This window comes from Salmo trutta, chromosome 38 (genome assembly GCF_901001165.1).
Source record: "Salmo trutta chromosome 38, fSalTru1.1, whole genome shotgun sequence".
Lineage (NCBI taxonomy): Eukaryota > Metazoa > Chordata > Actinopteri > Salmoniformes > Salmonidae > Salmo > Salmo trutta.
The window spans coordinates 28437602-28462323 of NC_042994.1; the positions used below are offsets into that span (position 1 = coordinate 28437602).

General features: G+C 40.7%; 1 protein-coding gene across 2 annotated transcripts in view; it reads left to right on the top strand.

Moving 5' to 3' along the window:
- The first annotated feature begins 8111 nt into the window (after nt 1-8111).
- The window catches only part of LOC115178339 (zinc finger protein 345-like), a 36278-nt gene continuing 19667 nt past the window's right edge, over nt 8112-24722 (top strand). Inside the window, exons 1-3 of one of the 2 annotated variants that reach the window (XM_029739480.1) lie at nt 8112-8333; nt 18337-18553; nt 19216-21032. In XM_029739480.1, coding sequence (XP_029595340.1) covers nt 18355-18553; nt 19216-20999 — 1983 coding nt within the window. In that variant the 5' untranslated portion in view covers nt 8112-8333; nt 18337-18354 and the 3' untranslated portion in view covers nt 21000-21032. Of the gene's footprint in view, nt 8334-18336; nt 18554-19215; nt 21440-24722 lie in introns of those variants that run through there. The other variant, XM_029739479.1, reaches the window with a different exon arrangement.

Below are 24722 nucleotides of genomic sequence, written 5' to 3' on the forward strand. Positions count from 1 at the left end.
TCGAAGGAATTGTCCGTAGAGCTCCGAGACAGGATTGTGTCGAGGCACAGATCTGGGGAAGGGTACCAAAAAATTTCTGCAGCATTGAAGGTCCCCAAGAACACAGTGGCCTCCATCATTCTTAAATGGAAGAAGTTTGGAACCACCAAGACTCTTCCTAGAGCTGGCCGCCCGGCAAAACTGAGCAATCGGGGAGAAGGGCCTTGGTCAGGGAGGTGACAAGAACGTTATGGTAACCGTATTACCGCCACACTGGGGGTCATGATGGCAGTCAAATTCCACGTGACCGTTTAGTCACAGTAATTAGGCTTCTTCAAGCTCTGATGCAGCTGATGGTTATTAGTAGCCTACCAAACTTGCTTAACTGCCTGGTACTCAGCATTCTAATCTCTAATCACTCTGGGATCAATGAAAATGTAATCCAAAAGCTAATCAAACACTTCATGATAATGGTCCATTCTCAATCAAAACTAATTTCACACAGTTATTATTTAGTATATGTAAAGACATTAAATCAAGAATAGTCTGATAGGTGACTATTAGCTTGTGAATGATATACTGTCACTTGTGGATGATGGCCAGCTCGTGCAGTAAGGCAAGAAACAGTGTTTGCCTTTTTGTTTGTGTGACTTTTTCAAATCATAGTCGCACACCTCATGAAGCCCTATATGGCCTATATGTTTTCATAAGGTTTGTATCACAACTAAAGTAGCGAAATGACTTCTTATAATTAAGCACATTAATTTGCTTTATAACTGGTGGAGAGCCTAACTGGCATACATAGGCTGCCCGTGACTTTCAAGTTTGGGGAAGATCATTTTCACCAATAAAAATGCACCTTTTTATAATAAAGCATTACATGCATAATGGCATTTGCTGTCGCTTTCGAGAAGTGTTTTCCCGCTAATTGATTTCATTTTTGTAACATTGGCTCTTATAGCCTACTGCCGTTTGTGCATTCCTACGCTCATAATGTGGCGAAATAGGCTAATAGTTGAACATTTTTAAGCTAAGTGTTCTGAGCTGTTGCATCAGCCTCAAGTGGTTGTATTAATTTGGGATCGATCGCATCCCACAACTGTCCCAGAGTATGTTTGGAATATTTATTTCTTGCACAGAAGGACAAATTGACCAATAGAATAGGTCAACTTTTGTACTATGGGGGATAGTAGATTGACATAGGCAATTGCTTTTGCTGTTTGTTAGGCCTACTCATCTTGTTGGTTGACGTAAAGTAGGCTAAATGTGGACCGTTCTAAGTTCTTCAATATGCGCCTCGGAATTCGAAAAATAGGGACTTGCGCAATTCCGTCCCCCGATGTATCGGTCTTCACTTGTAGCCTAGTTCTCAGCTGAAATTCTTGTGAGAAGGACCAGATCACGTGACGGGCGTTGGCTAATAAGAATTGAGATATCCGAGAGAGCCATGTAAGAGAGGTGCTTCGGCGCACGGCAGCTGGGAGAAGGGAATTATAATTGTTATATTCAGCCCAAGGGCACCATGATGCATTACGGCCACACAAGGGGGGACGTCGCCGGGAAATTTGAGGCTTGATGAGAATATCAAGTGCTTGTCAAAATTTTGAATGAGAGACTGATGAAGTGTGTGCAGCTTGCGACTATTTTCAAATCGTCATTAGAGTCCCATCATGCAGGCTTAGAATGTATTAAAAATCAGAACATATATCCCAACGTTTATCACAACTAAAGTTGCATAACCTCTCTAGGATATGTGGGACGAAATCGTCCCACCTACTCAACAGCCAGTGGAATCCCGTGGCGCGATATTCAAATACCTTAGAAATGCTATTACTTCAATTTCTCAAACATATTACTATTTTACACCATTTTAAAGACAAGACTCTCGTTAATCTAACCACACTGTCCGATTTCAAAAAGGCTTTACAACGAAAGCAAAACATTAGATTATGTCAGCAGAGTACCCAGCCAGAAATAATCAGACACCCATTTTTCAAGCTAGCATATAATGTCACATAAACCCAAACCACAGCTAAATGCAGCACTAACCTTTTGATCTTCATCAGATGACACTCCTAGGACATTATGTTATACAATACATGCATGTTTTGTTCAATCAAGTTCATATTTATATCAAAAAGCAGCTTTTTACATTAGCATGTGACGTTCAGAACTAGCATACCCACCGCAAACTTCCGGTGAATTTACTAAATTACTCACGATAAACGTTCACAAAAAACATTAACAATTATTTTAAGAATTATAGATACAGAACTCCTTTATGCAAACGCTATGTCCGATTTTAAAATAGCTTTTCGGCAAAAGCACATTTTGCAATATTCTGAGTAGATAGCTCGCCATCACGAGCTAGCTATTTTGACACCCACCAAGTTTGGCACTCACCAAACTCAGATTTACTATAAGAAAAATTGGATTACCATTGCTGTTCTTCGTCAGAATGCACTCCCAGGACTTCTACTTCAATAACAAATGTTGGTTTGGTTCAAAATAATCCATAGTTATGTTCAAATATCCTCTGTTTTGTTCGTGCGTTCAAGACACTATCCGAAGGGTAACGCGCCCGGCGCGTATCGTGACAAAAAAATTCGAAATATTCCATCACCGTACTTCGAAGCATGTCAACCGCTGTTTAAAATCAATTTTTATGCGATTTTTCTCGTAAAAAAGCGATAATATTCCGACCGGGAAACCCTGTTTTTGTTCAAAGACTGAAAATCTAAAATGGACTCTTCATGTGCATGCGCACCCCCGTCTCATTGTTCTCAGATCGACCACTTACCAAATGCGCTACTGTTTTTCAGCCATGGCCTGCAAAGTCATCATTCAATGTTCTGGCGCCCTCTGAGAGCCTATGGGAGCCGTAGGAAGTGTCACGTTACAGCAGAGATCCTCAGTTTTCAATAAAGAGAGTGTAGAAGGCCAAGAAATGGTCAGAGAGGGAACTTCCTGTTTGGAATCTTCTCAGGTTTTTGCCTGCCATATGAGTTCTGTTATACTCACAGACACCATTCAAACAGTTTTAGAAACTTTAGGGTGTTTTCTATCCAAATCAAACAATTTATATGCATATTCTAGTTTCTGGGCAGTAGTAATAACCAGATTAAATCGGGTACGTTTTTTTATCCGGCCGTGCAAATACTGCCCCCTACCCTAGAGAGGTTAAGTAACTCTACATGAAGCATATAGGAGGACAGGGTTCTTTGTTAACCGCTCAACACAGAGTAGCCGTATGTGCGCACTTCCTTTTTAAATTGTTTGTAGAAAATATCCTTTCTATTTTATTAAGCTGTGTTCAATTGTATTCGTCATACTATAAAATAATTTTAAAAATAATGACACGGAATTCTAAGCAAATCTTGTCTGCTAAATGAACTAGTGTAGCCCACAGCCATATCAGGACCTAACATAAGGACAACTTTTACAGAGTATGGTATTCTGTTCTTCTGAAATAGACTACATTTTATTCATATCATGTTTCTTTAGACCTGTCTAAAATAAGTAATGGATTTATTGTGATGTAGGCTATGTTAAATGGATGTATTAGACTTTTTAAAATGTAGTTGTTCCAAAGGTCTACATCAGTGGCTTGTAGGCTATGTGTGGAAGCCAGGAGATGCGAAATGTGTTTGTTAATTAACGAATCAGGCCTTTATGGTAGAATGGCCAGACGCAAGGCACTCCTCAGTAAAACGCACATGACAGCCCAGTTGGAGTTTGCCAAAAGGCACCTAAAGGACTCTCAGACCATGAGAAACAAGATTCTCTAGTCTGATGAAAGGAAACCAGGCACCGCTCATCACCTGGCCAATACCATCCCTATGGTGAAGCATGGTGGTGGCAGCATGATGCTGCGGGAGGGACTGGGAGACTAGTCAGGATCGAGGGAAGATGAATGGAGCAACATATAGAGATCCTTGATGAAAACCTGCTGCAGAGTGCTCAGGACCTCAAACTGGGGTGAAGGTTCACCTTCCAACAAAACCACAACCCTAAGCACACAGCCAAGAGAACGCAGGAGTGGCTTCGGGACAAGTCTCTGAATGTCCTTGAGTGGCCCAGCCAAAGGTCCGGACATGAACCCGGTTGAACATCTCTGGGGAGACCTGAAAATAGCTGTACAGAGACGCTCCCCATCCAACCTGACAGAGCTTGAGAGGATCTGCTGAGAAGAATGGGAGAACCTCCGTAAATACAGGTGTGTCAAGCATGTAGCGTCATACCCAAGAAGATTTGAGGCTGTAATCGCTGCCAAAGGTGCTTCAACAAAGTACTGAGTAAAGGGTCTGAATACTTATGTAAATGTGATATTTCCGTTTTTATTTGTAATAAATTAGCAAAAATGTCTAAACTATTTTTGTTTTGTCATTATGGATTAGAGTATTGTGTGTAGATTGATGAGGGGGGGAAAACAATTGAATCCATTTTAGAATAAGGCTGTAATGTAACAAAATGTTTAAAAAGTGAAGTTGTATGAATACCTTCCAAATGCACTGTATGTAGACAGGTGTGCCTTTCCAAATCATGTCCAATCAATCAAGTTGTAAAAACATTTCAAGGATGATCAATGGAAACAGGAGGCACCTGAGCTCAATTTCAAGTCTCATAGGAAAGGGTCAGGAAAGTATGTAAATTAGGTATTTCCATTTTTTTTATTTTATCCATTTGCAAAGGTTTCTAAAAACCTGTTTTCGCTTTGTCTTTATGGTGTATTATTGTGTCTAAATTGCTAGGAATTGTTTTATTTATCCACTTTAGAACAAGGCTGTACCGTAACAATGCAGTTAGATGCAGTTTATCATAGCGCACTGTTCTTTATTACAGCAGACCGTTTCAGCACTCATCACTGCATTCTCTACCAGCAAGTTGTTTGGCCCTTTGTCACGTAGGTAAATAAATTGCTATGTTTTCATTTATAAAGCCCTTTTACAAAAAGTCTCACTGTACCTAACCTGTTTACCACACCCGGTCTCGGGGAAATTATTAACGCAACATGCAACAATTTCTAAGATTTTGCTGAGTTACAGTTCATATAAGAAAATCGGTAAATTGAAATAAATTCCTTAGGCCCTAATCTATGGATTTCACATGACTGGGAACTGGAACATGCTGTCGTATATGTCGAACATCCCAAACATGCTCAATGGGTGATATGTCTGGTGAGAATGCAGGCCATGGAAGAACTGAGACATTTCCAGTTTCCAGGAATTGTGTATATGTAGCTGTCTTTATATGTACCACAGAAGAAAAACCAAGAAATGAAGACCGACACCACAGCTGTCTATTTTGGGCTTTTACATAGATCTGCAATGGTATTATGACAAGACAGGAATACATCAGTCTCCAAGGCACCATCTGACAAGTTGTTCTTTCTCTACATCTCCCATAATGCAATGCTAACATTTGTCAGTAGCTCAGCAAACCATCTGCATCACAGAAAGACATGCTAGCTAGCAACTGCAATACTTTTCAGCACTCTGTAAAACTATATCAATAACGATAAAACTCTTAGTTACATAGTTTCAATAGTCTCACACTCCCATATAACAATACCCATAGCATTACCATTGGAATGCTTAAATGTATTTAAATTCATGGACTTCTACACAGGAGTAATCTGCGACACATACCTTTCTCAGTGTTTTCTCAGACTGAGGAGAACGGGAATTACGGGTAGTGCCAGGGTGTTAGTAAGTGACGTAAGCACCCAGATGAAATAAAATACATTTCATGACATAAAAATAGATGTTAATATCAACCTCTACAGGATTGGTGGGTCCCCCTCGGGACAGTTGAGCTAACGTAGGCTAATGCGATTAGCATGAGGTTTTAAGTAACAAGACAATTTGCCAGGACATAGACATATCTGATATTGGCAGAAAGCTGAATTTCTAGTTAATCTTACTGCACTGTCCAATTTACAGTAGCTATTACAGTGAAATAATACCATGCTATTGTTTGAGGAGAATGCACAGTTAGGAACTTTAAAAGTCATTAATAAACCAATTAGGCACATTTGGGCAGTCTTGATACATTTTTAACATGAATGCAATGGTTCATTGGATCAGTCTAAACCTTTGCCCCTACACTGCTGCCATCTAGTGTTCAAAATCTAAATTGTGCCTGGGCTGGAATAATACATTATGGCCTTTCTCTTGCATTTCAAAGATGATGGTACAAAAACATTTTGTGTGTATTATCTTTTACCAGATCTAATTTGTTATATTCTCCTACATTAATTTCACATTTCCACAAACTTCAAAGTGTTTCCTTTCAAATGGTATCAAGAATATGCATATCCTTGCTTCAGGCCCTGAGCTACAGGTAGTTAGATTTGGGTATGTCATTTTAGGCAAAAAATTTAAAAAAGGGTCCAATCCTTAAGAGATTTTCTTTAATATCATCCAGCTACTGAAGCTACTTCCTTAACATTAACAGACAGTACTACTGTAGCTGCTTCCTTAACATTAACAGACAGTACTACTGTAGCTACTTCCTTAACATTAACAGGTAGTACTAGTAGTTCAACAAATGAAATAGAAACCAAAAGTAAAGTTCCTGACTCCTCCTTCAGTCGGAATTTGGAACATTCCTGCTCAAGGACTTGGGCCACTGACCCTTAACCTGGATGTTATTTTCTGCGTTGTGTACTATTCTAATAATTTGAAGTTTGATGGAATAACCATTTTAACTCTCCTACATACAGATCCTTGCGACATGGGGCCGTGCATTATCATGCTGAAACATGAGGTGATGGCCGACGGATGAATTGCTCAGCAATGGGCCTTGGGATCTCGTCACGGTATCTCTGAGCATTCAAATTGCCATCTATAAAATGCAATTTTGTTAATTGTCTGTAGCTTATGCCTGCCCGTACCATAACCCCAATGCTAACATGGGGCACTCTGTTCACAACGTTGACATCAGCAAACCGCTCATCCACATGACACCATACACGTGGTCTGCGGTTGTGAGTCTGTTTGGACCAGGCTGTTTGGGCACACTGCCAAATTCTCTAAAACGACATTGGTGGCTTATGGTATAGAAATGAGCATTTGTTTCTCTGGCAACAGCTCTGGTGGACATTCCTGCAGTCATCATGCCAATTGCACGCTACCTCAAAACAGTGGCCTTTTATTGTCCACAGCACAAGGTTCACCTCTGTAATGATCATGCTGTTTAATCTGATTCTTGATATTCCACACCTGTTAGGTAGATGGATTATGTTGGCAAAAGAGAAATGCTCACTAACAGGGATGTAAACAAATTTGTGCACACATTTTGAGAGAAATAAGCTTTTAGTGCTTATGGAAAATTTCTGTGATCTTTTATTTCAGCTCATGAATCATGGGACCAACATTTTACACGTTGCATTTATTTTTGTTAAGTGTATGTTGGCTAGACCTTCTATAAATCAATAATTTCACCGTATTAGCGTAAAAATAAATATAGACTATGCAGAGCCGTTGGTCCATTCGGGTCTATCAGCTGTAGTTCCATAGACCCGAGATCCGATGACAATCAAACAGGACCCACCCTGACCCGAGGGACAAGTTAGAATTTCAGACCAGAACGGCCCGGGTCTCGGCTATATTGGGTCCACCCAGACCTTGAAGACCTCTAATTGACATCCAAAGTTCACAATATGAGTGTGTTATGTCATGATTTACTTGTAAAATGTTGTCAACTATCCTTCAACTGAATTATAAATACAAGCAGTTCCAACTGTCTATGTGGCTCCTCTTCTTCATTAAAAGTGTATTATGTTGGAAGATTGTCTTTATCGATGACAAGTCAGTATAGTAACATGGTGATAATAAATTATTAAGGATAACAGATGCTATACACTGACTGCACTGTTGTAAATAATATAACATCACACTGCAGATAGAAATCTAATGTAATGATAGCTGTCTTGTTTTGGTTTTGGTTGTTTTGGGGCGACAAGTAGCCGAAAGGTTGCTGGTTCGAATCCCTGAGCTGAAAAGGTACAAATCTGTCGTTCTGCCCCTGAACAAGGCAGTTAACCCACTGGTCCCCGGTATGCCGTCATTGTAAATAAGAAGTTGTTCTTAATTGACTTTCCTAGTTAAATAAAGGTCAAAACAAATATATATATTTGCATTTGTTTGGCCTGACTTCTGTCTGTCAAAGAGGCTAGCAAAACATGCACAAACACTACGCTGATACGACGCTCACGAACAGTTCCTGCCGCATCTCATAATCCAGACCAAACGCACTCGGAAAGTGGATACGTTTTACCCGCTTGCTCAACTAGACCTCACCATTACCAATTATTTGCAGCCAAACAATTAGCCACAGGAAATCAGTTCCAGGTAACCTGCTGCTAATTTCTAACATTTTTAAAATGATGCTTGTAGCACGGTCTGTAAATCAACATATTCCATGATGAAACGGCAGTGGTTGCCGCGGCCTGGCGTTGTTGTTATCCCAGCTAGCTAGCCGTTAGCCAGTTAGCTCCCAACATCTCCCGTCCAACCCGTGAGTGTAGTTAGCTAGCTAACATGCTAACTTTATTTCAGGGTCACGATTGAAGTGTGACTTATTTCATAGTTAGCCAGCTGTCGTGTCGTCGTGAGTAAAATGACTGTATCGAGGAATTAGCTAACCGGCTGCTCATTGTTTAGCCACATATAGTTAAACCAAATATGTTTTATAACTAACCTATCTCGGTAACGTTAGTTAGCTAGCAAAATTTGCAGGACTAACCGTTGCTAAACTTCCCGGCTACTGGTTTATGCAAACAGGTAATCCCTTGAACAAACCTATAGTGTCATTGCGCAAAATGGTACGCAGCATCATCTGGCTATTTGTGCAACAAAAGTTCAACCTTCAGCTACCATTTCTGCCAAGCCGTCCACGTATGCATACGTTCGATAAATTCGACGCAGTGATGGAAAAAAAATCCCCAATTGTCACACTTGGAGTAAAAGTAAAGATATCTTAATAGAAAATGACTCAAGTAAAAGTCACCCAGTAAAATACTACTTGAGTAAACATCTAAAAGTATTTGGTTTAAAATATACTTAAGTATCAAAAGTAAATGTAATGCTAAAATGTACAAATACCTTATATTAAGCAAACCAGACGGCACGAATGTATTTTTATTTTACGGATAGTCAGGGACACACCCCAACACTCAGACATAATTTAAAAACGAAGCATTTGTGTTTAGTGAATCCACCAGATTAGGTAGGAGGGATGACCAGGGATGTTCTCTTGATAAGTGTGTGAATTGGACTATTTTCCTGTCCTGCTAAGCATTTAAAATGTAATCAGTACTTTTGGGTGTCAGGGAAACTGTATGGAGTAAATAGTACATACTTTTCTTTAGAAATGTAGTGAAGTAAAAGTTGTCGAAAATATAAATATTGTAACGACCCTGGGTTTATAAGCGCGGATATCGACACTGCCGCTTGAGAAGGCTTTTGCGGCTCAGTCGATAGCGCGCTGGACTTCGGGCTAGAAGGTCGAGGGTTCGAGTCAATATAAATATTGTGATGATCAATGCATGGTCCCTTTTTCAAGCAAATTAAGAAAGAATGTGTCATAAGAAGAAAAATTCGTGTTTCCATCAAAATAATGCATCTGTGAAGCAGGGAAAAGTAAGTATTTCGGGGTTACAGATCTTCTACGGTATAATGGCGTTCTCAACAATTGGATGTGCATTCCACCACCTACTGTGGGGTGGATAATAAGGATCCTAAAAAGGAAATAATGTGGGTAATATTTATTTATTTTTTCATACAAACTATATAAAAAGAAATTAACTAAACAAAATCAACCTGCTTTTCTGTAAAAAAAACAAAAAACGAACTAATTCTAATCAGGTCCCTAAACAGGCTCAGAAGACTCCTGTGAGGATGGGACATTTCCTAGCAACAATAGTCCCTGCAGTGCTTCTGCCGTGAAGTCTCGGAGACCCGGAAACATATCTGCTGCAGATATAATGATATCCAGCTTCTTGGACTTGTAAGACACTTGTGCTGTACAATTAATCACTGTGGCTATAAATGCCACAAAATCCACTTTCTTTACAATGAGTGTATCCAGATAACTCGACTGACTTAAAACACTAGCAGTTGGTTGCAATGCCTCCCCCGCCATATCTTCAACACTGTTGCCTCTTCCCCCTTCAACTCTCTTCACTGCCTCCACATAGGAGATCTGCTGCACAGCCATGATTTCTTGAAACCTCGACCTCCCTAACAGGACACTCAAGGAAGTATGATCCCTAACACAGTTGCAATATTTTCCATTCACAAATTCTTCAATACCATACTTCTCCCATCTGCAAACATTTGACATTTGACACATGACCATATCCTTTACAATTCCCACCACTGTTAACGGTTTGGACCCAAACTCTCTCACTGCATACCTGACAAAACCAAAGCTTACATGTTCAGATCTCCTCAAACAATAATATCGACAGGCTTTTCTCCTTCCTTCCATTCACCATACAGGTCAGGTGACGTGCACTGACCACTCCTGGGACTCGTCATCTATATCCAACGAGACTCCAGCTATAACTCCTTTGGCAGGCACCTTACTCCGAAGATCAATACATGCTACTTCTGACAGATCTAGTGCAAACTTCTTCATCGACACAATTAACCAAAACAAGGCCGATTCTAGTCACCTTGATTGAATCCACCTTTCCCACTGCTTTCTTTACAGTCCTTGATATTACAAATGGATTCCCAAATGAACCTCCTTGTCCAAAAAATGCAGTCCAATAAGAAGTGCGTTATTGGACCGGTCCTTGTCTTCTACTACAACTTTTGCGCGTTTTGTTCCATTCTTTGATTTCACTAGTTTCCATTCGTTGTCACACACTTCACTTGTCACACTTTCAGATTCAAGCACAGTCGCCATTTCCGTCAACTCGCTTCTTGGACCTCCATCGCGGATCTTTTTGGAATCCTTCAGAATAAGAGTCCCGTCATGTACAATGCATTCAGAAAGTATTCAGACCCCTTGACTTTTTCAAAAAAAAAATTCCGTTACTACCTTATTATAATATTGATTTAAATAATTTTTTTACTCGTCAATTTACACAAAATACCCCATAAAGACAAAGCAAAAACAGGTTTTTAGATTTTTTTGGCAAATTTATAAAAATAAGAACTTATCACAATTTATAGACCCTTTCCTATGAGATTCGAAATTGAACTCAGGTGCATCCTGTTTCCATTGATCATCCTTGAGATGTTTCTACAACTTGATATATTGGACATGATTTGGAAAGACACACACCTGTCTACATACAGTGCATTCAGAAAGTATTCAGACCCTTCACTTTTTAAACATTTTGTTACGTTACAACCTTATTCTAAAATGGATTCAATTGTTTTTTTCCCCTCATCAATCTACACACAACACCCAATAATGACAAAGCAAAAATTGTTTTTTAGAAATGTTTGCTAATTTATTACAAATAAAAAACTGAAATATCACATTTACATACAATACCAGTCAAAAGTTTTGACACACCTACTCATTAAAGGGTTTTTCTTTATTTTGACTATTTTCTACATTGTTGAATAATAGGGAAGACAAAAACTATGAAATAACACATATGGAATCATGTAGTAACCAAAAAAGTGTTAAATGAATGCTTTTCCAACAGTCTTCAAGGAGTTCCCAAATATATATTTTTGATTTTAGGTTCTTCAAAGTAGCCACCTTTTGCCTTGTTGACAGTTTTGTACTCTCTTGGCATTCTCTCAAACAGCTGAGCACTTGTTGGCTGCTTTTCCTTCACTCTGCGGTCCAACTCATCCCAAACCATCTCAATTTGGTTGAGGTTGGGTGATTGTGGAGATCAGGTCATCTGATGCAGCACTCCATCACTCTCCTTTTTGGTCAAATAGCCCTTACACAGCCTGGGGGTGTGTTTTGGGTCATTGTCCTGTTGAAAAGCAAGTGATAGTCCCACTAAGCACAAACCAGATGGGATGGGATGGCGTATCGCTGCAGAATGCTGTGGTAGCCATGCTGGTTAAGTGTGCCTTGAATTCTAAATAAATCACTGACAGTGTCACCAGCAAAGCACCATCACACCACCTCCTCCATGCTTCAAGGTAGGAACCACACATGCGGAGATAATCCGTTCACCACCTCTCTAATTCACCTACTCTGCCTCTCATAAAGACACAGCGGTTGGAACCAGAAATCTCTCTTTTGGACTCATCAGACCAAAGGAGGGATTTTTACCGGTGTAATGTCGATTGCTCGTATTTCTTGGCCCAAGCAAGTCTCTTCTTCTTATTGGTGTACTTTAGTAGTGGTTTCTTTGCAGCAATTTGACCATGAAGGCCTGATTCACGCAGTCTCCTCTGAACAGTTGATGTTGAGATGTGTCTGTAACTTGAACTCTGTGAAGCATTTATCTGGGCTGCAATTGCTGAGGCTGGTAACTCTCAAACTTATCCTCTGTAGCAGAGGTAACTCTGGATCTTCCTTTCCTGTGGCGGTCCTCATGAGAGCCAGTTTCATCATAGCGCTTGATGGTTTTTGCGACTGCACTTGAAGAAACTTTCAAAGTTCTTGAAATGTTCCGTATTGACTGACCTTCATGTCTTAAAGTAATAATGGACTGTCATTTCTCTTTGCTGATTTGAGCAGTTCTTGGCATTAAAAAAAACTTGGTCTTATACCAAATAGATCTTCTGTATACCACCCCTACCTTGTCACAACACCAGTGATTGGCTCAAACGCATCAAGAAGGAAAGAAATTCCACAAATTAACTTTTAACAAGGCACACATGTTAATTGAAATGCTTTCCAGGTGACTACCTCATGAAGCTGATTGAGAGAATGCCAAGAGAATGCAAAGCTGTAATCAAGGCAAAGGGTGGCTACTTTGAAGAATCTGAAATATAAAATAGATTTTGAATTGTTGAACACTTTTTTTCTCATTACTACATGATTCGATATGTGTTATTTAATTTCATACAATGTAGAAAATAATAAAATAAAGAAAAGCCCTGGAATGAGTAGCTGTGGCCAAACTTTTGACTGGCACTGTAATTATTGAGACCCTTTATTCAGTACTTTGCTGAAACACCTTTGGCAGTGATTACAGCCTTGAGTCTTCTTGGGTATGAGGCTACAAGCTTGGCACACTTGTATTTGGGGAGTTTCTCCCATTCTTCTCTGCAGATCCTCTCAAGCTCTGTCAGGTTGGATGGGGAGTGTGACTGCACTGCTATTTTCAGGTCTCTCCAGAGATGTTCAATCGGGTTCAAGTCCAGGCTCAGGCTGGGTCCACTCAAGGACATTCAGAGACTTGTCCCGAAGCCACTCCTGTGTTGTCTTGGCTGTGTGCTTCGCCCCAGTCTTATGTCCTGAGCGCTCTGGAGCAGGTTTTCATCAAGGAGCTCTCTGTACTTTGCGCCATTCATCTATCCCTCGATCCTGACTAGTCTCCCAGTCCCTGCCACTGAAAAACATCCCCATAGTATGATGCTGCCACCACCATGCTTTACCGTAGGGATGGTGCCTGGTCTCCTCCAGATGTGACGCTTGGCATTCAGGTCAAAGAGTTCAATCTTGGTTTCATCAGACCAGAGAATCTTGTTTGGTCTGAGAGTCCTTTTTGCAAACTCCAAGTGGGCTGTCATGTACATTTTACTGAGGAGTGGCTTCCGTCTGGACACTCTACCATAAAGGCTTGATTGATGGAGTGCTGCAGAGATGGTTGTCCTTCTGGAAGGTTCTCCCATCTCCACAGAGGAACTCTAGAGCTCTGTCAGAGTGACCATCGGATTACTGGTCACCTCCCTGACCAAGGCCCTTCTTCCCCGATTGTTCAAATTGGTCGAGCGGCCAGCTCTAGGAAGAGTCTTGGTGGTTCCAAACTTCTTCTTGGGAACCTTCAATGCTGCAGAAATGTTTTGGTACCCTTCTATAGTTCTGTGCCTCGACACAATCCTGTCTCGGAACCCTACGGACAATTCCTTCGACCTCATGGCTTGTTTATTGCTCTGTCATGCACTGTCAACTGTGGGACCTCATATATAGAGAGGTGTGTGCCTTTCCAAATCATGTCCAATCAATTGAATTAACCACAGGTGGACTCCAATCAAGTTGTAGAAACATCTCAAGCATGATCAATGAAAACAGGATGCACCTGAGCTCAATTTTGAGTCTCATAGCAAAGGGTCTTATGTAAATATATATATTATTTTCATTTGTAAAATAAATTTGACCTGTTTTCACTTTGTAATTATGGAGTGTTGTGTGGGGTATTGCGTGTAGATTGATGAGGGAAAAAAATGTATATAATCCATTTTAGAATGTGTAACGTTCTAGGGGTCTGAATATTTGGCACAGTGGGCTGTCTAGCTCCCGCCTATCCTTTCTTTGGATTGGTCGATACATCTCATTATTGTAATCCTTTTTAAAATATTTGATGAGGGTTGTTGTCGTCAACCGCCTGTATTCAATGGAGAGAGATGCTATGTCACTTTAATATTTACATATCTTGCATTACTCATCTCATATGTATATACTGTATTTTATACCATCTATTGCATCTTACCTATGCCGCTCTGTCATCGCTCATCCGTATATTTAGATGTATATATTCCATCTCTTTATTTAGATTTGTGTGTATTAGGTAGTTGTTGTGGAATTGTTAGATTACTTGTTAGATATTGCTGCATTGTCGGAACTAGAAACACAAGCATTTTGCTATGCTCGCAATAACATCTGCTAACCATGTGTATGTGACCAATAACATTTGATTTATGCTACTACAATATAGTGTCCTACTTATTATCAGTACGCTCGTAACGACTTAAACATTACGAAAACTCCATTCTATCAAATAAACCTTGTGTAGCAAATAAGCCATTGCTTTTTTTGTTGACCAAATTCGACTCACTCTCATTGACCTCCATACAAAACCTCCTTGCTTGGTGGGCAAAACAACGAGAAAACACCACCTGCTGGAGATTTGCAGCCAAGTTAGGCCTCTCTTCCTCTCTGTGTATACTTTGTAAATTAATAATTAGTGCGAAAATGTGCAGAATTATCTATATATTTTATACTTGTTATCATTATTCAAAAGGCACTCGCACATCTGAGCCATCTTTTTTTGCAGGTGCCTGGTAACAGTTGAATAACATGAGAAGAAAGGAGAAACCTGCACACTGCTCTTGATAGTATCACTGCTCTTTAATAACCTTTACGTACGGGCCTCGAGGCCTTCATCGGAGTTTAAGTACGGGCCACGAGGCCTTCATCGGAGTTTACGTACGGGCCTCGAGGCCTTCATCGGAGTTTAAGTACGGGCCACGAGGCCTTCATCGGAGTTTACGTACGGGCCTCGAGGCCTTCGTCAGAGCTTTTGTGAGTTTAAAAAATATATATGCGCCCTCATGTAAACATAGCCCCACCCACATCCATTCCACGCATCAAATGGGGTTGGAGTCGAGGGAAAACAAATAAGTGCTACCAAGTATAACAGTACACAAAACGTATTAGACACGTCTGTGAAACCACAATGAGGACATTTGACCTACCAAGCAAGTTTTTAAAAAATCATTGGGTACAGCGCAAGGAAAAACGTCAGAGTAATCTGAAATAGGGGCGTAATTCATGTTCACTTTTACAACATAACATACGTAGACGTTTCATCATTAAGACCTTTAGGAAATAATGTCTGGAGGGTGAAAATCCCAAAACATTCTCTTTTACTCAGAGTATTATTTATATCACCTCCCTTGTCTGATATCTAGACTTTCTCTATACCACGAAATCTAAAGTTAGAAATGTCATGTTTTAGGTCATTAAAATGTACTGCGACTGGATAATCCCTGTCGTTTCTCCTGATTTTAACTTTTATGTTCACCGATTCTCTGTTTTGAGAGAACGAGAGGTTTTACCTACATCACACAGTCTACATGGACATTTAATCATGTAGATAACATGGGTGGTGGAGCATGTAATAATGTAATTTATTTAGAACCGTTTTCCTGTATGTGGGTGGCAGAAATATTCACACTTCATCATATTGTTGCACTGTGCTCAACCTATGCATTTATAGCTCCCATGTGGAAGAGCCTGGCTGATTTTTATTTTGTGGCTGGCAGTTGGCATGGACCAATTTATCTCGTAAATTGCAACCTCTCCTCGATGCAATACGTGGTGAATTCTTAAATTCAGCTGGCAAAGCTGGGTCCATTGATAAAACATGCCAGTGTTTCTTGACAGCATCTCTCACTTTTTACAAGTTCAAAGTGTATGTGGTGGTGAACATTACAGAGGGTTCTTTAGCTTTAGTGGGTCTTTTTTGTAGCAGTTCATCTCGTGTTTTCTCCAATGCCATATTAAGAGCTTCATCCACACATTTGTGGAGAGTAGCCTCTTCTTAGAAACCTATTGCCCATCTCCGCTCCTTTTTCTAGATAGTCCTCTGTGGAGTGGCATATACGGCGCAGTCTGAAAAACGGGCTTCTTAGAAGTCCTCTTTTTAATGTCTCAGGGTGGAAGCTGTCCCCCTGTAATAGAGTATTTCTCTCCGTTTCTTAGTTGTAAACAGAGTTCCATTTGATTTCTCAATCCACATATCGAGGTAATAAACACGTTTAGTGTCCCATTCAATAGTGAATTTGAGATTGGGGTCAATGTCATTGAGTAGTGCCATAAAATCTGACAGCTCTTCTCCCCCCCCCCCCCATATGCAAAGAAATTCGTCAATATATCGATACCACTTCAGGACTTTATTCAAAAATTGATTTTTGATTTTCATTGTTCACAAAACATTCTTCAAAATGACCCACATAAAGGTTAGCATAGCTCTGAGTGAATGTGGAGCCCATCGATGTTCCATTCCTTTGGAGGTATCATCAAACCTGAAATAGTTATTTGTCAAAACATATTCAGGCAGCTCTAGAATAAAGTTTGTTGGTGTGTATTCATTAGTATCTCTGTCTCTCAAATAGTGAGCTAGGGCTGCCAGCCCCCCCCCCCCCCCTGTATGGGGAATGCTAGTATGTAGACTCTCTAAGTAAAGTATTTCTATAAGATATTATTTGTTTATTATTTCAAGTCTAAATGGTCAACAATGTTGTTTGTGTGTGTTCTCTTATCTTCTGTACGTTGTGCTGCAGTAAAAGGTCCATTCTACTCAGGAACACTTTTAGTTTCCAAGTACACAGAGTTTACACCCCCAGGAGCGTCGCTGCTCATTTTGCGGCCCTTAGAGTGGCCAATCAGCTTAAATCCACTTGTTTGTCGTATTGGACATAAATATTGCACTGTACATAATCGATTGTGTGTCTATAAAACCAGGGTCCAGTCTACTCACTATAGTCTAGAGCAGGGGTGGGCAAACTGTTTGGCTCAAGGGCCACATCGGGATTTTGAAATTCAATGGATGGTCACATTTTTTGGGGGACCAATTGTTTGTTAAAATTAATTTGCGGGGAACTCCCGAGTGGCGCAGCAGTCTAAGGCCCTGCATCGCAGTGCTTGAGGCATCACTACACACACGGGTTCGATCCCAGGCTATGTCACAGCTGGTCATGACTGGAAGACCCATGAGGCGGCGCACAATTGGCCCAGAGTCGTCCGGGTTAGGAGAGGATTTGGAAGGCCGAGATTTCCTTGTCCCATCGCGCTCTAGCGACTCCTGTGACGGGCTGGGCGTATGCACGCTGCCACGGTAGCCAGGTGTACGGTGTTTCCTCTGACACATTGGTGCGGCTGACTTCCGGGTCAAGCGGGCATTGTGTCAAGAAGCAGTGCGGCTTGGCTGGGTTGTGTTTCGGAGGACGCACGGCTCTCGACCTTCGCCTCTCCCGAGTCCATACGGGATTTGCAGCAATGGGACAAGACTGTAACTACCAATTGAGATACCACAAAATTGGAGAGAAAAAGGAAACACTTTTTTTGTTTTAGGAAGTTGTGTGGTTTAACTTTGCATATTGGTTTTTCATACATTTGTGTCTCAGCATCACTCTGTTACCTTGGAATTGTCCCTAATTCTAACACAAGAAAGTGCTTGTGTTGCCTGTTTGAATAGGTTACTGAAGATGGGGTGGTAATTAGATATTAGTGATAAGAATATCAAATGAATATGCTTGTACTCAACAGCCAGAGTTTTTAAAAACCTTTTCTTTATCTTATAGCCTATTCTGACTGGCTGTTGCCCTCAATCCTATATTTATTTTATGGAAAAAGGGTTCCTGCTGGACGGGATGTGTGGTTATCTAGCTTAGATACATTTTTGTTGTCTTTTCTGGAGCGATGTCACAATCTAGGTTTGTGAAAATCACCCTGAACTCTTTCGGTCTCCTCTTTTAGATCCACCTCCAGCCTACCATGTCTGAACCGGGTTTTGGTTGTGGCGTTCCAGCCCAGAGAAGCTCACAGCAGGGTCCAGAGATGCTGTCAGTGAAGCTGGGTGACTGCAATCAAACAGTGGAACTCAATGTGATTGTCAAAGAGGAGGAGGAGGAGAGAGAAATCAATGAGCGGGAGGAGGAAGAGAGAGAGGAGGACAGGGACTCTGTTGACTCAGGTAAATTCAGGCTAACAACCTCTTTGGTTCAGAGGTAAACAACCCAAAATAACTATTGATTTTCTGGTTCGTTAAGAAATGGTAACTTACATATGTTTTTGGGTGTTGAATAAAATGTTAATTCAGAATATTTAGGCAAGTTAGCTGGCTAACTCATTGATTATGCTTTGTAGTATAACCCTCGGGCTTCTGTATGTGTAAGAGGGAAGGCAAGTGCCAAAACAAAAATGGCTACCTAACATCCTCTTTGGTTCAGAGAGGTAAACAACCCAAAATAACCATTGATTTTTCTGGTTCATTAAGAAATGTCAACTTAGATAGGTTTTTTGTTTTTGAGTCAATTAGACCATGCCAATTTCAAACTCATCTTTAAAAAAATACATCTGAATATTTAGGCAAGTTAGCTGGTTAACTCATTGATTCAGCTTTTTGAATTATACCCCTCAGGCTTCTGTATGTGTAAGAGGGAAGGCGAGTGCCAAAACAAAAATCGCTACAGACCAATGTGCAATGAATGCATTGTAATTTGACAATTGTATTATATATGTGTGATGCAACAAGCCCCTTGCAAAGTATTTCTTTCAATGCTCTGTTAATCCTAATGACTGTTGAATCCTGCATTGTTAAGCTTTCTTACCCTATCTCTGTTCATATTCTTACAGGAGAGAGCCCCTACCCAGACCCAGACAACGAGCCCAGTTCCACAGCATCAAGACTACCTGGGCGTGGGAGTTACCCATGCCCTCAATGTGAGAAGAGTTTCAGTTCCTCAACTAACCTAAAGAACCATCAAAGAGTACACACTGGAGAGAAACCTTTCGACTGCTCAACATGTGGGAAGAGTTTCAGTGAGAAAGTAAACCTTAAGAGACATGAGAGAGTACATAGTGGAGAGAAGCCTTACCACTGCACCACATGTGGGAAGAGCTTCAATCATTCAGGAAGCCTTAAGCAACATCAGCGAATACATACAGGGGAGAAACCTTACCGCTGCTCTCTTTGTGGGAAGAGTTTCAGTCGGGCAGGAGACCTGAAGACTCATCAGAGATCCCACAGTGAAGAGAAGCCTTACCACTGCTCTCTTTGTGGGAAGAGTTTCAATCAGCCAGGAAACCTAAAAAGTCATCAGCGAATACACATTGGAGAGAAGCCTGCCTGTGCTTTAAATTTGATTGTCAAAGAGGAGGAGGATGAGAAGGAAATCGATGAGAAGGAAAAGAGAGGAGTTGAGGAAGAGGAGGAAAATAGTGGTGTAATTGACCTATGTACATCAAGACTTCCTGGTCGTGGGAGTTACCCCTGTCCTCAATGTGGAAAAAGTTTCAGTTCTTCAGGTAATCTAAAGAATCACCAACGAGTACACACTGGAGAGAAACCTTTCCACTGTGCCACATGTGGGAAGAGTTTCAGTGAAAAAGTCAACCTCACGAGACACGAGAGGGTACATAGTGGAGAGAAGCCTTACCACTGCACCCAATGTGGGAAGCGCTTCAATCATTCTGGAAGCCTTAAGGAACATCAAAGAGTACATACAGGAGAGAAGCCTTACCACTGCTCTCTTTGTTGGAAGAGTTTCAGTCAGCCAGGAAACCTTAAGAAACACCAGAGAATACATACAGGGGAGAAGCCTTACCACTGCTCTCTGTGCGGAAAGAATTTTCGTTTTGCAGGAGACCTAAAGAATCATCAGAGATCACACAGTGGAGAGAAGCCTTACCAATGCTCTCTGTGTGGGAAGGGATTCACTCAGCTAAGAATTCTTAAAAGTCATCAGAGGATACATATTTTAGAGATGCCTGCCTGTGCATTCAATGTATTTGTCCAGGAGGAGGAGAGTGAGAGGGAAATCAATGTGGAGGAAAAGAGAGATGTTGAGGAAGAGGAAGACAAAAGTGGTGTAGTTGACTCAGATATATCAAGACTTGTTGGTCGTGGTCGTTACCCCTGCCCTCAATGTGAGAAAAGTTTCCGTTCCTCAAGTAATCTAAAAAATCATCAAAGAGTACACACTGGAGAGAAACCTTTCCACTGCTCCCAATGTGGGCGGGGTTTCAGTGAGAAAGTAAACCTTAAGAGACATGAAAGAGTACATAGTGGAGAGAAGCCTTACCACTGCACCACATGTGGGAAGAGTTTCAATCATTCAGGAAGCCTTAAAGAACATCAGAGAATTCATACAGGCGAGAAACCTTACCACTGCTCACTGTGCGGAAATAATTTCCGTTTTGCAGGAGACCTAAAGAATCATCAGAGATCACACAGTGGAGAGAAGCCTTACCACTGCACTCAGTGTGGAGAGAGATTCACTCAGCTAAGAAGTCTAAAAAGGCATGAGAGAATATCCATTGGAGCGAAGCCTGCCTGTGCTTTCAATGTGATTGTCCAAGAGGAGGAGGATGAGGGAGGAGAAAGAGAAGTTGAGGGAGAGGAGAGTAACGTGAAATAAAGGTGAAGTGAGGATACATAAACATCTCTGTAGGTATGGAAATTCACACCTATCCTTGCAATGGCATCTTCTGTGACAACATGGTCATGGGCAGCACCATTTAGGGCTATCTTCATTTTCTTTTACTTCTATGAGTGTATTGGAAGTTCACAAAGGAACTCAACTTGAATACCGTCACCACCACCACCTAATGTGCTGGAGAGTGTATTAATCTGACCTTTGTTTTGACAGGGAGACCAAGGTCTCTTTTACAGATGAGCCCTGTATTGTACCACAATACACATTAAACTACCAATTCATATACACATTAATATAAACACATTACACTACACATTCATATGCACAATAAACACTTTAAACTACACATTCGTATGCCCGTTAAAATACATGTAATTATACACAACAATACACGAAAACCAAAACACAATCATAAAAAAAAACACATTCAGAAACAATATCCCCTAACAACCATCTGAAATGCCCTAAAGGCACTAATTCCTCCATTGTAGATCATTCCACACACAAGGCGCAAGGAAACCAAAGGCTGATCTACTTAAGTCTCTAAACACCAAAGTAGTCTCTAAAGTTAATAAATTGGACCCTTTTTTTCCAATTCTCGCCTAAAATGACATACCCAAATCTAGCTGCCTGTAGCTCAGGACCTGAAGCAAGGATATGCATATTCTTGATACTCCCAGGAATGTCATACATGATGGATCATTAGCTTATACACAAACCTTCACACATCTAGATGGCCGGGCAGGGTGGGTGTGGAGCCAGAGACCGCAGAGGTTCAAACTGTAGAACCCAGTTCCTATATTTAAATATAACAATAACAATTTAATTTATCAAATAAAACTATGCTACATTTTATCTCTGGCCGTGGTAAGTTTTTTGTTGTTATGCATTCTCCTCAAACAATAGCATGGCATTTTTTCACTGTAATAGCTACTGTAAATTGAACAGTGCAATAACATTAACAAGAATTTAAGCTTTCTGCTCATATAAGACATGTCTATGTCCTGTAATTAGCGCACGTTAGCTCAACCGTCCCGGTATAGGGACACCAATCCCGTAGAGGTTTTTAACCAACCCTGTGAATGGGTTTGAGGCAGCTGCTCTTTTATAAATAGTATCACCATAATTGAGAACCGGTAGAAAGGTTGACAGCTGAATCTGCTTCCTTCTGACTGGAGAGAGACAAGATCTGTTTCTGTAAAAAAAAAAACTACATTTCATACATTTCATTGTAAACATAAACATCGGACGGTGAGAACAGAGGATTTTTACCACCAGCCAATGTGATGACATCACAGAAGCTCTCGCCATTCAAACTTCCTGCCAGTTCATTGTGAATGCTTTAACCTATTTTATATCCAACAAGGTTCTTCTTTCCTGATTTTATATACATTTTTTTATTGCTAAAAATAAGTGACCAAACTACAGGGTTTTTAGGGAAGGGTATAACATGTCTAAAGTGCTGAAAGTTTCCAAAAGCACAGTGATCTCATCATTGGGTTATGGAAAAAATATAGAACTACCCAGAATTGGCCTAGAGCTGGCCATCTGACCAAACTGAGCAACCGGGTAAGAAGGACCTTGTTCAAGGAGGTGACCAAGAACCCAATGACCACTGACAGAATTACAGTATTCCTAGGCTGAGATGGGAGAACCTGCCAGAAGGACAACCGTCTCTAGAGCACTTTACCAATCTGGGCTTTATGGGAGAGCGGCCAGACGGAAGCCACTCCTAAGAAAAAGGCACATGACAGCAGGCCTGAAGTTTGCAAAAAGGCATGTAAAAGACTGAGAGCATAAGGCAAAATAATCTGTGGTCTGATGAGACAAACATTGAACTATTTGGCCTGAATGCAAAGCTCTATGTCTGGAGAGAAAAAAACAGGAACAGTTCAATCACCTGTCGAACACTATCCCTACCATGAAGCATGGTGGTGGCAGCGTAATGCTTTTCAGTGGCAGGTACTGGGAGACTGATAAGGATATTATTTGACCATGCTGGTCATTTATGAACATTTATGAACATTTTAACAACTTGGCCATGTTCTGTTATAATATCCACCCGGCACAGCCAGAAGAGGACTGGCCACCCCTCATAGCCTGGTTCCTCTCTAGGTTTCTTCCTAGGTTTTTGGCCTTTCTAGGGAGTTTTTCCTAGGGAGTTTTTCCTAGCCACCATGCTTCTTTCACATGCTTTGCTTGCTGTTTGGGGTTTTAGGCTGGGTTTCTGTACAGCACTTTGAGATTTCAGCTGATATACGAAGGGCTATATAAATAAATTTGATTTAGATTTTTTTTTTTTTGATATAGGGAACAATGAATGAAACCAAATTAGGGCTGACCCCAAATTTTTAGTCTACTGGTCGATTGTTTGGTCGATAGGTTGTTGGTCGACTGAGATTACTTTAGGTGTGCAGTCACAAATATATATATATTGGGGGTTTTTGTCACGGTGCACAAGACATCTGCCTGATTCACGCCTGTCTCGGTGGACTAATCCTTTCCGGAGGCCACGGGGATGGTACAGTCAAACACTCTAAATTTAAAATTGTAAATGGTTATATTATGTAAGAATAATGGTTCAACACTAATAAATATAATGATCATCATTATAATAATGTCATTATCATGCTTCTTATAATAGTAGTCTTCTATAACCACCATTGAGGCTTAAGAGCACATCCTGTTTCATCTTAATACTGTAATATTAATCAATCATTCATCACACAAATCATTCTTACTTTGGAATTTTTTTATTTTACCAGGCAAGTCAGTTAAGAACAAATTATTATTTTCAATGACAGCCTAGGAACAGTGGGTTAACTGCCTTGTTCAGGGGCAGAACGACAGATTTGTATCTTGTCAGCTCAGGGATTCGATCTTGCATCCTTTCAGTTACTAGTCCAACACTGTAACCACTAGGCTACCTGCCGCCCCAATCCACATCTTTGTGAAGTCTTCTCTTGAATGTTGACTTTGACACAGACACGCCTACCTCCTGGAGGGTGTTCTTCATCTGGCCAACTGTTGTGAAGGTGATTTTCTTCACCAGAGAAAGAATTCTTCTGTCATCCACCACAGTTGCTTTCCGTGGTCTTCCGGGCTTTTAGGTGTTCCGGAGCTCACCAGTGCGTTCTTTCTTTTTAAGAAGTACCAAATAGTTGATTTGGCCATACCTAATGCTTTTGCTGTCTCTCTGATGGGTTTGTAATGATGGCTTGCTTCACTGGCAGTGACAGCTCTTCGGACTTCATATTGAGGGTTAACAGTAACAGATTCCAAATGCAAATGCCACACTTGAAATCAACTCTAGACCGTTTATCTGCTGACTTGTAAATGAGCTAATGAGGGAATAACACACCTGGCCATGGAACAGCTGAGCAGCCAATTGTCCAATTACTTTTGGTCCCTTAAAAAGGGGGGACCGCAAAAAGTGCTGTAATTCTTACACTGTTCCCCCGATTTGGATTTAAATACCCTCAAATTAAAGCTAAAGTCTGTATCTTCAGCTCATATTCATTATTTAATTTCAACTCCAATATGCTCTGGTAGACCGCTAAAAATAATAATAACTTGGTCAAAGTCCAAATATTTATGGACCTGACTGAATATGCTATAGACTATGCAGAGCCGTTGGTCCATTCGGGTCTATCAGCTGTAGTTCCATAGACCCGATGACAATCAAACAAGACCCACCCTGACCCG